Source organism: Penicillium paradoxum (assembly GCF_028828445.1).
Source record: "Penicillium paradoxum strain IBT 22861 chromosome Unknown utg000002l_segment0_segment0, whole genome shotgun sequence".
In the NCBI taxonomy this organism is placed as follows: domain Eukaryota; kingdom Fungi; phylum Ascomycota; class Eurotiomycetes; order Eurotiales; family Aspergillaceae; genus Penicillium; species Penicillium paradoxum.
In genome coordinates, this window is record NW_026643180.1 from 3,573,231 (window position 1) to 3,590,300 (window position 17,070).

The 17,070-nt window shown below is 49.0% G+C and overlaps 7 protein-coding genes across 7 annotated transcripts; 3 read left to right on the forward strand and 4 right to left on the reverse strand.

Annotated features, from left to right (window-relative positions):
• Window positions 1-84: 84 nt before the first annotated feature.
• Window positions 85-546, reverse strand: N7457_001277 (uncharacterized protein; the record flags this gene model as incomplete). Its single annotated transcript, XM_057172323.1, has 1 exon — window positions 85-546. The coding sequence occupies one exon, from the start codon at window positions 544-546 to the stop codon at window positions 85-87; it is 462 nt and encodes a 153-aa protein (XP_057036226.1).
• A 1,102-nt stretch (window positions 547-1,648) lies between these two features.
• N7457_001278 (NAD(P)H-dependent flavin oxidoreductase) lies at window positions 1,649-2,829 on the reverse strand (the record flags this gene model as incomplete). Its single annotated transcript, XM_057172324.1, has 4 exons — window positions 1,649-1,792; window positions 1,854-2,582; window positions 2,648-2,730; window positions 2,787-2,829. The coding sequence occupies 4 exons, from the start codon at window positions 2,827-2,829 to the stop codon at window positions 1,649-1,651; spliced, it is 999 nt and encodes a 332-aa protein (XP_057036227.1).
• A 1,205-nt stretch (window positions 2,830-4,034) lies between these two features.
• N7457_001279 (uncharacterized protein) lies at window positions 4,035-4,795 on the forward strand (the record flags this gene model as incomplete). Its single annotated transcript, XM_057172325.1, has 3 exons — window positions 4,035-4,074; window positions 4,132-4,219; window positions 4,351-4,795. 3 exons carry the CDS (start codon window positions 4,035-4,037, stop codon window positions 4,793-4,795), a joined length of 573 nt encoding a protein of 190 aa, XP_057036228.1.
• Window positions 4,796-9,402: 4,607 nt separating this feature from the next.
• N7457_001280 (uncharacterized protein) lies at window positions 9,403-9,915 on the reverse strand (the record flags this gene model as incomplete). Its single annotated transcript, XM_057172326.1, has 1 exon — window positions 9,403-9,915. One exon carries the CDS (start codon window positions 9,913-9,915, stop codon window positions 9,403-9,405), a length of 513 nt encoding a protein of 170 aa, XP_057036229.1.
• Window positions 9,916-10,536: 621 nt separating this feature from the next.
• Window positions 10,537-11,355, forward strand: N7457_001281 (mitochondrial 54S ribosomal protein mL57; the record flags this gene model as incomplete). Its single annotated transcript, XM_057172327.1, has 2 exons — window positions 10,537-11,139; window positions 11,200-11,355. The coding sequence occupies 2 exons, from the start codon at window positions 10,537-10,539 to the stop codon at window positions 11,353-11,355; spliced, it is 759 nt and encodes a 252-aa protein (XP_057036230.1).
• Window positions 11,356-12,157: 802 nt separating this feature from the next.
• Window positions 12,158-13,895, forward strand: N7457_001282 (AP-1 complex subunit mu; the record flags this gene model as incomplete). Its single annotated transcript, XM_057172328.1, has 6 exons — window positions 12,158-12,196; window positions 12,294-12,484; window positions 12,547-12,756; window positions 12,831-13,320; window positions 13,376-13,750; window positions 13,815-13,895. 6 exons carry the CDS (start codon window positions 12,158-12,160, stop codon window positions 13,893-13,895), a joined length of 1,386 nt encoding a protein of 461 aa, XP_057036231.1.
• Window positions 13,896-15,125: 1,230 nt separating this feature from the next.
• N7457_001283 (Rag GTPase GTR1) lies at window positions 15,126-16,233 on the reverse strand (the record flags this gene model as incomplete). Its single annotated transcript, XM_057172329.1, has 2 exons — window positions 15,126-15,957; window positions 16,040-16,233. The coding sequence occupies 2 exons, from the start codon at window positions 16,231-16,233 to the stop codon at window positions 15,126-15,128; spliced, it is 1,026 nt and encodes a 341-aa protein (XP_057036232.1).
• Between the last annotated feature and the right edge of the window lie 837 nt (window positions 16,234-17,070).

The following is a 17,070-nucleotide window of genomic DNA, read 5'->3' on the forward strand; positions in this document are numbered from 1 at the left end:
AGCGAACAATGCCTCTTCAACAACCCACCCACAGACCTCTTTTTCTTCTCCTTCACACTCTCCTCCGTAGCCAAAAACCCCTTTTCAATCCCCGATGAGCACCCAGAGCCCCCCATTCCCATAATCCTCCTTCCATCCTCGACTTCTCCTCTTCCCCATGCCACCCATCTCCAACGGCTCCTGCAAAGCCCGCCTCGGCTCAGCCGACTGACACATATCCAGCCTGAGGACCGGATACTCCTGCCCAGCAAGCGCCCTGGCCGCACGATCCGCCGATCGAGAAGCCATTTCCTGGTCAAACAGACTCCCAACGTGCATATCCTTTGTTTTGATCAGTCCCCGATTCGCCGGCGACTCAGACGGCACGACAGGGTTTTGGTAAACGATAGTCGATGTAGAATCCATGCTCGGGACCCTGGAAGTTCCAGAGAGTGTTTTGATGAGATCATTTGCGTCTTCGTCGTGCAGCTTGGTGCTTGTTGTTGACAGTCTTCTCGAGAGACGGTTATTGCGCACGCGGCGAGTCATTGTGGATATGAGGCCCATTTTGGAACTTCGTGGAGCGTAGAGACGTATGGGACCGGGTGTGGTGTGTGTGAATTGCGAATGGAGATTGGCAATGGCTGGGAGAATGATGGAGGAGTTTGGAGTATTTCGTAGAATAGCAACGATTCTGGAAAACAGAACGAGAGAGAGAAATGGAAAAATGGAAAACTCGGCGTTCGGTTCTAGACTGGAGATACGTTGGACGAGGTATGTTGCTATCTTGATCTTGGTTATGGGGTTGTGCTGGTTACGTGGTGGTGCAACGAGAGGATGTGTTCGTCTACTTGACTTGTGAAGGGGTATATTAAGCTACAGCATAAATATAAGCTACTTTCTGATGGATAGTTCCCTCATCTCGACAGCTATGCAATGGCACCTGCATGGAAGCATATTAGCATCAATGTATAGGTCGGTGGTAAGGGTTGACCCGGGGATAGGCCAATCGCGGCTATTGATCTCATGTGGCAGAGGCCGCGAAACAGAAAATGGTAATCACCTAGAAAAGCACTCAGCGCTGCGACTGAAACAAGCCCAATGGCTAGACCCGGAAGAGCTTGTTTCCTTGGAAATTCCGCAGAGGGTCCCATGCAAGGATGTCTCCATTTGCCTCTGCATGGGAGCTGGGTACCTAGGGCTTGGGCGCCAAAGCGAAAGCCATAATTGGAGTTTTCTTTTCGATCATGAGAACGTTCCTGTTAGAGTATAACTAGAATCTAGACCGATCATCTTCGAAGTATTCAATTGGGAGATTGGAACCATCGTGACGGAGAATTGGAAGGATTCCTCGTCGAATATCTGAAGATCTACATGCCTGCAGATCCTTGCGCTCTCACGGACCTGCGCTCGGGAATGCTTATTATTGACTGTTGACCCAGCCTCTGTGGTTGGGCACTTAAGAGCGCTCGTTACATGGAATGGCGTCTGTAGTAATCTTGAACAAGAGACACAGGGAGGAGACCCTGGGGTTGATATTCATAAATGAATGTTGTATGGCACAAAGTTCAAAAATAAAATCACAAATACTTGGTTCTATTAGATCTTTCCAAACAAGAAGCTAGACATGCAGGGCATGAACATCTGTATGATAAAGTGGAACACTCTTTCAAAGCTTGCTGGAAGGGGCATCGCTGTACAGAGACCTGGTGCGGTTCATTGCCTCCAGTGCCTCCTTCTCAATTCGGGCGAGCAGAACCTCACATGTTGGGATGTCATGAATCAAGCCAATAACCTGACCGGCAGTCCAAACCTGTACGAAAAAAATAGTCAGCAACCTGGCATATCAAAGACAGATTTAGAAGTGAACTTACGCCGAAATCAACGTCACCATTAATGAAGACCTCACGACCACGCTTGCCGCTGACATAGGGTCCAATCTCGCTGAAGTCGCCAGTCTTGCTCTCCCGCTCAACCTTGAGGGCATCCTGGGCCACCTTATTAGAGAACAAACGGGAAGTGTTCTTCCACCGACGCAGTACAAGGGCAGTATCAGTCTCCTGAGCCTTGACGATGGCCTCCTTAACTTTCTGGTGAATGGGAGCTTCAACAGTGCTCATGAATCGGGTACCCATGTTGATACCTTCAGCACCAAGTGCCAGTGCAGCGGCCAGACCCTGGCCATCGGCGAATCCACCGGAGGCGATGAATGGCACACCGAGTTCCTGACGCGCACGGCTCAGGAGGATAAAGTTGGTGATATCGTGCTCACCGACGTGACCGGCACATTCAAATCCGTCGATGGAGAGGAAGTCGACGCCGAGCTTGACGGCGGACTTGGCATGGCGGATGGTCGTGCACTTGTGCAGGATGATGATGCCGGCCTTCTTCAGCTGGGTGATCACAGGGCCTGGGTTGTTGCCAGCAGTCTCGACGATCTTGACTCCTTCGTCAATGATGACTTGGGCGTATGCGGCGTAGTCGGGGGGAACAATGGCGGGGAGGAGGGTCAGGTTCACACCGAAGGGGTACGTGGTCATGGTGCGGCATCTGCGGATTTCTTTGCGGAGGTCTTCAGGGGTGGGTTGGGTGAGAGCAGTGAGCTAGATTCTTTTGCGTCAGATACTGTAATATGCTTGACTTGTTTGTGGGGATGTATTAGACGTACAAGTCCAAGTCCGCCTGCGTTGCTAACAGCCGAGGCCAGCTCAGCGTATCCAACCCATTGCATACCACCCTGCACAATGGGCACTAGACATACAGTCAACAGCTGGAAATATTTGTGGAAAGGAGATTTCGGAACGAACCTCGAATACCGAGCTTTCGCGTCAAGGCTGTGTTGAAAGGCATCTTGAAGCGGAGGAGTTGGGGTATCTAATCTGCTGATTGCGGAGTCAGTAATCAGGAACAACGACATTCAACGGTGCAAGAGAGCAATCACAAAGGGAATGGATACTGACATAAGTCTGGTAGTTTCCTTGATTGCTTGAGTATAGTATTAGAGATATAATCGAGTCTCAAAAGTGAATGCGAAAGACCAAATAATAAACCGATGTGACAACCACGGACTGCTATTGTGGGGAAGGGTCCGAGATGCCGAGGTTGCACGCTTTAAGGATTACATACGGAGTACGGAGTACTCCGTAGACATACCTAGGTTGGTGTTCTAGGACAAACAGCCGTTTCTGACGTAGCTCCCTATGCTGCAGCTTATGGATAATTCAGAGGTTAGAAATCAGAACCAAATGTCAGTTTATAAGAAGTGCTCAAATGCTTTGAGGTCCTGTGTTCCTGGGCATGTGATAGGAACTTGTGACTTTGCGGGCATCAGATGGCCATTTGCAGGTGTCAAGGATCAAAGATAAAACCAGTGCCTTGTACTTCGTACTGTCTGCACGTAGGTATGTAGGTAGATCTATCCTTTAAGCCGTCAAGACCGCAACTATGCAAACATGAATGCCTCAGTTGGGCAGTTCTCCAGAACCCAAGCAGCTACCGGTACACAGCCGCCAATGACTATTTGAATCACTGTGGACTGTGCAATTTGACCATATGACGTGACAAATCTACGAACATCAAGAGATGTGATATACATAGCATGTAACCCTGAATATGAAACCCCTCCCCCTCATAGTTAGAGTGGAACGGGCGATTAACGACGGGACTCTCCTTCTGAGAGCCTCTAGATCCCTCGGCGTCCACGACAGAAAGCCGCAGTCAGTGAGGGAAAGCTAAACACGACGACATCATCCCAGCCAAGGCCAGTAGACGACGTGAGCGGAGACTCTTGAAGAAGAGAAAAGGAAAGGAAACCGCGGACGGAAGAAAGTGGGAAAACAGGCGAAGGGGTCACATGACTGATTAGTTTGCGGAAGATCTATACTCCGGATGGTAATAGCGATGATGTGATTGGTGACCGCCCATACCCGGGTGCCAATCCCGTGACTGAAGACTGCCGTACCCGAGGTCGTCCGTTGATTCCGATCGCTCGCGAGGCAATTGGGATTTCTTATCCAGGTATCCTGATCATACAGACCAATCTCAACTCAATCACAATGTTCTCCCAGAAGGTTGCCCAGCAGTCGCTGCGTCGGCGTATGTTCAATCCCAAGTTTCATGTCGGGTTCGGGGTCTAACGTTTTCCCTGAACAGTTGCCGTCCAGCAGCCGCTTGCTATGCGGTCGTCCATGATGGGCGCTTCCCCTGTCGCTGTTTCCCTCGGCAAGAATATGCAGACGAGGTTAGTGATCCAGCAATAGAAACGATATTTGGCAATGGTTTCGCGCGCCCTCAATCGGAATGCCTTCTATGATATCCTACGTCATCCACATTCGCCCGAATCCGTATTAACCAGGGGATTGTGATCTATAGACAAGTCGCTTCGGCCCCCGACGCTCCCGACGCTCACCAGGCCGACAAGATCCTCATCAAGCAGCGTCTTGCCCGCCCCGTCGCCCCTCACCTTTCTATCTACAAGCCCCAGATCGGCTGGATCGGCAGTTCCCTGCACCGTATCAGCGGTGTTGCTCTCTCCGGCTCCGTCTACCTCTGGGCTACTGCCTACCTTGCCTCCCCCGTTCTCGGTTGGCACGTCGAGTCGGCCTCCATGGTTGCTGCCATGGCTGCCCTCCCCATCGCCGCTAAGGTTCTCCTCAAGACCACCCTGGCCCTTCCTTTCACCTACCACTCCTTCAACGGCATCCGCCACTTGATGTGGGATACCGGCCGTGGCCTCACCAACCCCGTCATCATCAAGACCGGCTGGGCTGTTATCGGTCTCAGCGTTGCCAGTGCTGTCGGCCTTGCTTTGATTTAAATGTTTCCATACCTCATACCTCCGAATTTCCTTATGTGTTATTAAAGTGATTTTTCTCAAAATAGACGAATCTGGTCAATTGGCGCAAGCTTTTTTGGCAAGCTCAAAAGGCGCTGGTTCTTATTTTTGTTCATCTGTTTTATCCTCAATGGACTGCGTTATTTTTGGGACCTCGGGAACATGTGTGTTCGATCTGAAAATGACGACCGCGCTATATTCCTGTAAGCGTGGGAGCTTCAGAGGTTCGTTCTACCTCTAGATGGCTCTAGGTATTGTGCAAATACAGCTGGCATCAGTTGGTATATGTAATTCAATTGCATCATTAGGCTACCTTGACCGACCCCATGGACATGTGAATGAAAAGCACCTCGAGTATACCATCCCTCGGAGTCCCGGTTCACTTTGACACAGGGCCTTTCCATTCCCATTCATCTACCTTGGGCATCGGATCAATGACTCCATCATTTTCCCATCCGCAAGCTTTTGGTATTGGATTGACAACGATACATATCACATTATGATCTCCCAGTCGCCCATAAATTGCAATATTTCCCTCGTAAAGACCGTAGTTGAAATGCCTTGGAGTATGATCTGCAACCCGGATTAGAACTTAAACTATGTACTCATGTTGTGACCTTGATATATATATCTGGTAGGTCGAGCCACTTGGGCTGGCAACACAGGTAACACTTACCTATTGTGCTTTGTCCCCTCAACGCCAAACAAAGAGAAATCAACGAACGTCCATTCAAGCGGGACTAGGAGGTGGATTGGGTGGGAATGGCCGTGGTGAGGGAGGATCTTGCACCGAATGGTCACAAGTTGGTATGCCTCCACCGAAGATGTAAAACGCCTGATCTGGCGATGGAGTAGCTTGGAAGCCGTAGGTAAATGAAAAATTGGAAGCCATTTGAATATCCAAAAGACACGAAGCGAGAATGGTTATAATAAAATGAAGCCTAAGACTGAGGGTTGATAGAAGAAAAGAAGTATGGATATCAACGACAGACAGGCGAAGAGACTCAAGGCAAAGATCTCTCTGGTGCTATTCAAGGATACAGATCCGAATCCGAGACAGGTCAATCATGTCTATTTAAGTGATTCCAGAGCTCAAATCGACTGGGGGCGAAGACACACATCAAGTCGTACACCGCTATCCTGTCGAACATCCCAATCAAGAACCAGGACAAGAAGCCGTTTGGCGAAAGCCATTCCCGTTGCTATCCGTGAACTTTGGGGATTCTATCCGTGGAGATCTGGCAATATCTCGGCAGCTTCTGCAAGGGCCCGTTTGAAGACTTGATGTATAAACCGTTAATGGACCCGTATAGGGTCACACCCGCTGTTGTGAGTATCAGTTTAGATTTTTCTCTTTGCTTTTCCGGAAGCAAGCATCGGTCAGGAATTAGGAAACATATCCACTTTACGGACCTATTGTTTCCCCCAGAAAAAGAAAACGGAAAGTGTTAGTGTCCGCAATAGACGGGTATAGATCCTCGTCTCCCGGACCAGTAGCCCCAAAGAAGGCTGCAGATAGAGGAGTTTCACCAGCGGTCTGAGAGCCTTCGGCTACTTGCAGCTTTTTGAAGAATTTTGTTTCACTGGGTTTGTTCTAGATGATTTACCGTTGGCCACTTATCCGATGTTGTTTACTAAATATTGTTTGGGTTGAACAGCCGTGTGTTGGTTTAGCAAGTATACCTGGGCATCGAGGCTGTCAAACATCAACAACTAGTTACGTAGTTCGTGTTATTGCGTCCTTCGAGTTTGATCAAAGACCCTTCATTCCCCGTGTTTCTCATATGTCCTAGCCTTTTTGTCTAGGAGGTCTACAATGACTATTGTAGGTTGTGAACTTGCTTGGTCGAGAGAAAAATGTACTTATGTATACATATGCAAGCTGTGGAAGCTTCCAACTGTCCCAAGAGGCAGCATGAAAGGAAAGCTACCTGAAGCTACCTGGGGAGCACAGGCAAATAAGACCGAATACCAATACACGTGGATCAAGATTTGCCCCTCGGTACAAAACAGTCCATTGCCCAATTCAGGGGGCGAGGTATGGAGTACACTGATACAGCAAAGCCGTTATTCTGCAGTCCATGAAGGTATAGGCCGTTCGAGCCAACCAGATGTGTCTCAGCCGAGATTTCCAGCTGCGAATATCCGCATCAAGCCGTCTCAAAGACACCGCCCCATGCTCCAGATAGCTATTGAGCTATGGCCTCTGCATACCCGGCAGGCTTTGCGGAACGGCTGCATTCCGAGAAGACTGCCGAAGCTTCCCTTGAAAGGTTGCTTGGACATCTGGAATTGTTCCTTGTGGTTCTGTTATGTTCTTTTTCGACATTCCCATCGTTCCTCTGCAGCGGTTAGGGACTTGTGTCCTGATACTTGGGCCGCGCCCAGGGTCTGTTGCGCTGCTGCTTGCACCGTCATGTAGCCAGTCACATAGCTCGGGAATGTTACCTAACAGAAATATCTGACCTATAGCCTATAGAGTAAGTGAGCACAAATCTCCTGTTGGTTCATGTAATGGGAATCACATCCAGGGAAGGATGTTGCTGGACAAAGGAGTGGGCAGATCTGCAAGACCACCTATACTTATTTGAACCCTCGGATTCGAGGGTGGAATCATGCAGAAAGCATGGGTTCAAACTGTTGGTCATTTGCAGCCAAGGCAAATGCATATCATGTGTCAAAACAGACCCTGCTCGAGTCCAAGGGAAGCCTATATTTGCTGGAAGTGGAGCTGAACCTGCAAACATCGGTAAGATGTATGTCAAAGCATCGAGAGAGATGAGTAGCTTGACCGCTGAAAAGCAATACACATCGAAGTGGTTGCAAGATTGTTCATTAATATGGGTCACACGTCGTTTGACGTCCATGCATCAAGTCATGGCAGACTTGGAGAATTGTGTATGTTCCGCTTCCAATCACCACAGCACTGCTAGCTTATGATAGGCTCACACGGCCGGAATCCATATTAGCTGCTTCGGATCCGACGCATTACAAGTCAAGCATTCGAGCAAAAGATACCACACAGCAGCGGTGAAGGTCCCGGATGCTCCCGGCCTTCAGGTTGGTTAACTTCGTGTCAAACCGTCAGAATAGAAATTGAAGAGATCTGAGTCTCCAATTTCTTTTGTGAGATTTGAACTTATAATACACTAAACCCAGTGTGAACGTGCAATGTCCGATATAAACAACGGACCTGTGAATTGCCCATTCGAGTTAGTTGTGCAATTTTGGAGTTATCATACCAGTACACTGTCACATAAACCTCCTTTCAATACGACTTAAAAGATCCAATCTCACCCTTATCGTTATACTATTCTCTTTCTCTCCTTCCTCAATCCCCTCTATCTTGCCCTTTCTTGCTTTGCTGTCCCCACCGACCACTACGTATTGGCCTTTAGCGGGACACACTACCGCTTATATTTCGTCGGAGATGCTGCCCGATCCGACGCAAAAGAATCGTTCGGGCTGAGATTAGCTGTAATAGTATCCACTTATTCTGAGGCAGATCTCGCTGTGAAGTCGTATCGGCTCCTTTCCCTAAGATTTGACAACGAATAAGCTATCTCGGCTACCTAGGTCGCTCTCGAGCTGTTATTGATTTCCTAATGCGTAATTCTTTCCCCCCGCTAACATTCGCTACTACAAAGTGATTGGGCATGGGCATACAGGTGTACTCCGCACTACTATACTATAATGATACCTCTGCTATATTAAACGTAGTTGCGAGAACCATGGCTTCATTGAACTCTAACAAAGCCGATGTAACTCCAAGTTTCCGCAAAAGGTATCCGAGGCGCTAAATTCTTGTCTCTACAATATCGTAAATGGGGAGGCGTCTACGGAGTAAGACATAGGGCTTTCCCATTGGCATTGCCAAGGCCCCCGTCCGACCTACAAGGAACAAGACCCACTGTTGCTTTTACGAAGGCAAGTGTACGAAAGTAAGTATCTCACTGGGTGATTGAGAAATTGGCCCCATCATATTGCTCAATAAGGTACGCCTGAGCAGAATCATCTGTTTCCCTAAGCCCGCATTCAAACGTCTGAGTCTCATGAAAATCCGTCGATCCATGGAACCGCGCCACCGAAATAGGGCCGAAAGAGTCGCTTAGCTACTTTAAGTCTGGCCAAACTTGGCTCGGATCTGATGCTGCAACAAAAAGTGGGTGATTTTTTATGCTATACTGTTGTAACTGGCACACATCTTTGCAAGGTTATAGTTTACATGTAGGATCATGTCTATTCCAGTCAAGCGGTGCGGGTTTCCAAAAACATAATTATATTCACAAGCAAAGCTCGATCTATCCCAATCAAGGAAATGAAATTACCTACATGGAGAGTTCCAATCACCAGCAAAGATTGTATATGGCATAGACAGAGCCGACGGTCCACAATGCAGCCCGAGCATCAGGCTATGTACGACAGCCCCGTTAGATTTGGACGGGCAGTTGATGGCAGGGGTTTCTGCGCGGCATCCCGAGTTGGTGAGAGCCGATAAAATACCAGAGGCAGCTTCAGGCACCACGCTGGCCCTGCAAGGACTAGGGGTTAGTGCTGGACTGGCGAGGAGAGCACGAGATGGGAGTCCATCACCGCCCAGGGCTCCAGGGACATCCAAAGTCTTCGTAACGTTGAAGGCAAGAGCCTGGATGTGTGCTGCAGTCGTCGCCAATACTGAGTTCGGTAAGGTTGGACTGACGGCCCCCTTTAGTAGCAGTAAACGTTAATGCGTGGTAGAACCAGTATGTTCTTCTGTGGAAGCCCTCGTAGTCATCGACTGTATTTGACCCGTCTAAATCGGTACCATCGTGTGATGTAGAGCAGTTCGTCCACCCTATAGCCCACGCAAATTCCCATTTGCTTTCGGCGTTCAGACGATTAGCAATGCCATCATGAAGGAATGATGTCGTCGTTTGGTTAATGGCAAGCTCCTGATAGGGAGTTGGGTCTAGCGGGATTTGTTCTTGGGTGGTGTATCCAGCGACGAGACCATGTACTGCAGCATCGGATACACCTGTCCGACAGTTGCGGAGCTCTGGACGGCAAAGACGACAGGCATGAGTGGCATCAGCTCGAAGGTGTCTTTGCGTGCGAAATGACATTCTCCCTGGTGGAGTCGTGATTGGCACAACCCTGATATCCTCGAGGCTGTAAGTGCCTCACTTGTGCCCTCTTACAGTCAAAATGTGGGCTAATCATAACCCATAATTAGCGATGGTGGTAGGAAGCAAAACGAATTTTCCAATTATATGGACCAGAGCGCTGATGTCTGGGACAAAATTCCCACCTAGGATCTTGAAAAGCTCTTTGATAGCACTGATAAGTATGTTTAAATGCCTGCTACTTTTGTACCCGAGGGTATATCCATTAGTGGTGTTCCTGGGGAATATGGGGAAAGCATCAAGAGAAGAGCAGGATATAGAGAGCCGTGGAATGAAAGAGCACTGTCTAAGACAGTTTTATAACCTCCTTCTGTGGTTTCCCCGTCCCTGCCGTTTAGCAGGGTTCTCTCAAGGAACCAATACACTAATAGATCTCGGGTACTAGTGTTTTTTATTGATTATAGCTTTTGGTTGTTTTGGTGTCGTGGAACAGTGTGTAGTGAGTGTAAAGTCCACGGGTATACTTAACCCGGGGCAGAATCGGCAGTATCACACCGCCCAGGCCGAATTCTTTGCTTTCCGCTCGATCAACTCCGAGTTGACTCGCAAACCACCGACGCCATGGCTTTGAACATTACATCTCGAGCGGCCAGGACCGCCTGCGCTGCATCCAAATCTGCCGCTCGCCCAATTGCGGCATTTGTCCCATCGCGCACCTTCGCCACCTCTCCCTCGGAGGAGCCCAGTCAACAAACCAAGCCCCGATGGTCCTACACTCCGGAGTCGGCCAAGGCTCCATTCAGTCTGCACCTCGACTCTAAGCGCCCGACCTTCCACGTGAATGCAGACCCATTACTGCTGGACCGATTCTACATCCGCTTGTTCGGCAATGGCGGCGACAAACTCCTCTCCGATGAGACCAAGTGGTTGGCAGTGACGCATAAGAGTTTCGACCAAGGGCGTCGTGGATTCAACGACCGCCTGGCCTTCCTGGGAAAGCGCATTGTGCAGCTTCAGGCGTCGCTGGCTCTGGCACAGGGCGCTCCATCCGCAGGCGCAGCACAGGCTGACGAGTTTGGTCGCGTGCCCTTCACTCACGCGGCTCTGGATGGATTGAACAATCTGTCTGGCGACACCAAGAAGATTCTCACTGAGCGGTCGAAGCTTGCTGAGCTTGCCAACAAGTACGAGCTGCAGAAGGTTCTCCGATGGAGCCCGAGAAAGGTATGCCTTGATGCTAGTCATATGTTTAGGACCCTTAGCTAACAAATGTCTTTGATATAGCCCAACGATCTCCGTGCCTCCGGTCTTGAGCTCGTTCTCGCGCATACTATGTACGCTATCATCGGTGCTGTTTCGCTGGAGAAGGGAGGTGTTGTTGCTACTAAATTGGCCCGGGAGCGGATACTTGACCCCCTTGGAGTCAAGTCTGTCTCTTAAGGGTCTGAGAGTTGGAGCGTTAGTCTCTCTCGGAGCATTTTCAGGGCGTTATATTGTTTGATATTTCCATCTGTGGCAGGTTGACTCGGGGGAGACTCTGATCAGAGACCACGATTGTACATGTACTTTTAACAGAGCTATTTTTATATTCTCCAATTTATGTCTCACTATACGCTATACAATACCTACCAAATACAATTTCAATGAGAAGAAGGATTAAGTTTATAAGACTTCGAAGAAAAAACTTGGAAAATTTTTTGAAGTGAAAAAAAAATTGATTTGATTTGTATAGAGAAATGTACGGTTCCTCTGACGCCGCCCGAGTAACAGAGAAAGTACTCGGCCAGCTCTTATGGAACCCTCGTAAGATCGTAGTCTCCGCGCCTCTGTATCGCAAGGTAGTAATTAAAACACCATAGCACTCCGACAGAATGCCGGAGTAACCGTGGAAAATCACAAGGACTTTGTACTGTCTTGAACTGTCTATTGGGAGCGTTGAAGAAAGAAGAAAAAGATGTGCGGGCGAAGAGCTTTTATGTGTGAATTTTATACGCTAGTCCAAATTAGGGTTGGCGTATATCTCCAGAGCGGCCTTGGACATGCGGGCATCGCCAACAACCCGTTGATCTGCATCGTTCGTTTCTTCCACCTCACCCGCTGCTTTTTCTTTTTTTGTTACTACTAGATCTATGACAATGCTGCAGTAGGCGCACTAGGTGGCTCTCTTATTTCTTCCCACCTCCGACCTGAAAGACCAGATCATCAACACCTCCCGTCACTTATTTACCCCCATTGACACGTCATGGCGTCAGCGCTCTTTTTCCTCGACCTTAAGGGCAAGGTAGGCTATTGAACACCATGCAGATTGTGGTGATGTGACTTCTTGCCGGGTCAATCGCTCATGCATCGAGGGATAAGCCCCCGCTGACCATCTATAGACCCTTCTAGCCCGCAATTATCGCGGGGACATTCCTATGTCCGCGGTCGAGAAATTCCCTATCCTTCTCAGTGATGCCGAAGAAGAGAGCTCTGCAGTGCCCCCCTGCTTCTCCCACGAGGGAATCAACGTGCGTCCCACCAGTCCTGGGCATTCGGCCCTGGCCACATTGACTCCTGAGTGCCTCCTTTTGTGTGCGCTTCCACCTGCTGACACAGGGGTGCCTCTGTCTAGTACCTTTATATTCGCCACAGCAACCTCTATATCCTTGCATTGACTAAACGAAACACAAATGCCACCGAAATTCTACTCTTCCTCCACAAGCTTGTGGAGGTCTTCACCGAATATTTCAAGGTGCTGGAGGAGGAGAGTATCCGGGACAACTTCGTTGTCATTTACGAATTGCTTGATGAGATGATGGATTTTGGATACCCGCAGACAACAGAGAGCAAGATTCTACAAGAGTAAGCAGTTGGGTCTGAATGGTACCGCAGGAGGGGGTGAAACAGCACAACTAACGAATTCGCGCTTCGACCAGATACATCACCCAAGAGTCACACAAGCTGGATGTCCAAGCACGACCACCCATTGCTGTCACAAACGCTGTCTCCTGGCGTAGCGAGGGGATACGCTACCGCAAGAACGAAGTCTTCCTGGATGTGGTCGAGTCTCTCAATCTTCTCGTCTCGGCAAATGGAAATGTGCTGCGGTCTGAGATTTTGGGCGCTGTCAAGATGAAGTGCTACCTGAGTGGTATGCCAGAATTGCGATTGGGGTTGAACGACAAAGCTATGTTTGAAACCACGGGTCGTGCTACACGAGGCAAGTCGGTTGAGATGGAAGATGTGAAGTTCCACCAGTGTGTCCGACTTTCGCGCTTCGAAAACGACCGTACAATCAGTTTCATTCCCCCCGATGGTGAATTCGAGCTCATGAGCTACCGGTTGAACACACAAGTGAAGCCGTTGATTTGGGTAGAGTGCGTGGTTGAATCGCATTCGGGATCCCGGATCGAATATATGCTCAAGGTAGGATTTCCTGCCTGTTTTCCGGATATAAGACCCCAAATTAACTTTGTGACAGGCCAAAGCCCAATTTAAACGGCGCAGCACTGCCAACAATGTCGAGATTCTCGTCCCCGTCCCCGAAGATGCAGACTCACCGCGCTTCCGCACCAATATCGGTACCGTACACTACGCCCCCGAGAAATCAGCGATCATCTGGAAGATCAAGCAATTCGGTGGCGGCAAGGAGTTCCTTATGCGCGCAGAGCTGGGTCTACCCTCCGTCAAGGGCGACGATGAGCGCGGCGGTGGTATGACTGGTGGATTCGGAGGCAGCATGGGTGGTGCTGGAGGCGTGGGCAAAGCGAAGCGACCCATCAACGTCAAGTTCGAGATCCCTTATTTCACGACCAGTGGCATCCAGGTGCGGTACTTGAAAATCACCGAACCAAAGGTAAGTTCTTTGCTATCACAATACCCCTCCTCACCTCTAGACCTCACTGCTAACGGCCCTACAGCTGCAATACCCCTCTCTTCCCTGGGTGCGATACATCACACAATCGGGCGACATTGCCATGCGCATGCCGGACGTTCAATGAAAGAATATGTTCTCCCGGGGGATTGATTTTGTACAGCCTTCCTCTATCCCCTTCTTGTTCCAATTGCTATGTTTTTGCCCCCCCTTTCATCTTTTTTCGTTGAGGCCGGCCGGTCCGATAGATAATCAAATCCCTCCAATGTTCTTCCTCTTCTCTCTTCTGCCCTTGGCTCTTCTGCCCTTGGCTCTTCTGCCCTTGGCTCTTCTGCCCTTGGCTCTTCTGCCCTTGGCCGCTTTCTGCATCGGATGCGAGGAAATATAGACAGGATGGGATATCCCCTGCAGTATGTTATTTTGAAGTAACCGCGAAGAATCACATACCAATCCGACTACATATCCCCAGTACTGAGCCCTCGGGATCGTGTCCGTCTCTCGAGTGTCTATCTCACTGACACGTAATATCGCCTGACCATTTGCCTAATCTAGGGCTCTCTTCGAAGCTTACAAACTTTGAATCTTAGATCCCTACGCTGCACTTGTACGTTCCCATTCATCATGTCCACCATATCTCTCTTCCCATCCAACTCCACAGTCTCTTGAAAGAACCTACCTTCATCCATTCCCAGATGTGAATACAAAAGAAAAGACCAATCTCACAATGTCATCACATTCGAAATTAACCGATTTGAAAAAGGCTCTCAATACCAACGTCCAAAGATATCCTCGTCTTCCACAAACTCAAGAAATTGGACCTCCACAAGCCACAAACGAATCAAATCTCATTAGATAGACTCTCTTAGTCTTACTCAAAAGACCTCAATCCTGAATCTTTCTACAGCCATATTGACTCCGCTGCAATGTGCAATGATTCAATGGTATCTTGCTTTCTCCCCACGGGTCTTTGTAGTCTTCCCAACACGGAAAACAATCCAAGTCCTAGCACAACAAGAATATACAATATGAAGCGAAAGAATTAGAGAAATAGCAGAGAAAGCTCACTACCTCGGTATTATTTTTTTTCCAAAAAAAAGAACATATTTCCAAGAAAAAAAAGGAAAATTCCACCGGGTATCTCAATTCTCAGGGGAAAAAACAAGTGAAAAAAAGAAGAAAAAAAGATCAAATACATTGCTCTCCATAACGCCATCGTTCAGCGCCTGCTGTATTTTGTCATAAAAAATCCCTCAACAATCATAAAGTAAAAAAGGGCAAAAAGTGGGTTTTTTTTTAAAAAAAACAAGCATCCCCCTCCGTAGCTATACAAAGCCGGTCCTAATTTCTTATCACCCTATTACGCGGCGGCACCATTCGTCCCGTTTGGCGAGTGATCCTCCGCTGATTCAGGTGGGGGGAGAGGGAAACCATCGCCGCCCACGCCGCCGCCGGCAGCTGCTTTGGAGAAGCCCTCGCGGGCAAGCATCGTGTTGAGAACGGCGCAGTTGTAGGATGCCTCACCGGGAGGCACGACGAGGAAGATATAGGTGTTATCAGTGAAGCGACCGAGGAAGATATTGAACTGGGGGGTTTTAGTATGCATGACGATGAAGCCGGCCGCGGCCGGGGTGGTGAGGGTATTGCGGGCGGCGCAGTGCTTGAAGGCCTTCATGATATTCGAGAGACGCTCGTGACGATCGTAGATCGGGTTCAGCTCGCCGACTTCGGAAGTCACGGAGGTCACAGTGAGGAAAGTAGAGCGCTCGAAGAGAATGACTTCCTCTGCGTTGATTTTCTTGGCGAAGGCGTTGAGGAAGCGCTCGATCACGACTAGGTTCGGGATAAGCTTGTGCACGATTCCGGCCCAGGCTTTGTACAGTGATTGGTCCCAGATACTGCTGGCGAAGGTGTCGACGCGGAAATTGCTCGATCGGCTTCGAATTACGGCGGAGCGTTCCTCGTAGATGCGCTGGCGGTGCTCGGCTTGGATGAGATCCATTTTGTGCACGAGGCAGAAGACGTAGGCGTTTGGGCTGAATTCGCCCAGCGCTTCGATTATGGCATGGTAGGTGTCGAGATCGCGGTCGACTTCTCGTGATTCAATGTCAAACACGTAGATGAGGACTGCAACGTCTGAGAAGATGTTGCCGCGCTGTGAGGCGAGATAGGTTTCCATGAATGCATCTTGTCTGAGACGCAGATAACCTCGGATTAGTGGGACTGGTTTCCGGAGTGGAAAAAGAGTATATATAGTACGGGCAAGACACTCACCCTCCACAATCCCACAGGTTCAAGGTGAGATTACCCATGAACTTGACATGGCTGTGCTCGACGTCAATCGTGGCACCCAGACGCCGGACATCCTTCGCGACGTAGTTGCTGAAGATGATCGAGCGCATGGACGACTTCCCCGATCCACTCTTGCCCATCAGGAGCACCTTTCTCTTCTTCTTCCGGGCATCCATCATGTCGGACGTTCTTAAGGTTGCCGTTGAGCTCGGATGCCCCGCTCTTGCGGGGGCAACTCGGGTCGACCTGGGGGAATCTCGGATCCTTCACAAGACGAGTCAGATGCAGTGATCTTTGTTGTCTGCTAGAAGGTCGGTTGTGGCATCTCCTAGCTTGGAAAATGGGATTGAAGACAAGGGAACATAAGATAAGCAGGGAAGACGATGAGCCCCATTCGACCTTCTAATGCGGAGACGGAATAATGCTAAGCCGACCCACGTGATCTTGAATTCTCGTTGTTGGAGAATGGAAGAATTGTTTGTACAAGTGAGTAGTGAAGGGGAAAAAAGTGCCTAAATTAATAGATATTGCCTCTTGATTTACATAGGTACCATTAAATAATGCATCTATAACGAACGCAGTTAACAGAGAGGTAGATCCTTACTCGTTGATGGGTGGAGATTTGCTGAGCTTGGGGCCGAGGTACGGGATGACGACATTCCATGGGTCTCCCCGAAAATCATAGACATGACATCTATGCTCAATTGACTTTTATAGACATGGCTGGAACAAAAAGCTATATATAGAAGAGAAGAGAAATAACCAAAATGGCAAGATGCCGGGTGCAATAAGTCGCTGGTCCGAAGCGAAAGGAAAATCCAAATAGCCTCATATCTTGATGGAAAAGAACACATAATAAAAGGCCCAAAGTAGCAAAAAGAAAACAAGAGAAGAAAAAAGTCGATCGTGAAATATAGATATGAAGGTATTGGTCATGAAGAGTTCATTTCATCAAAAAGCTCGCCCCAACAGCAAAACAAAATGACGGGGCGGAGGTATCCAGGTATCCAAAC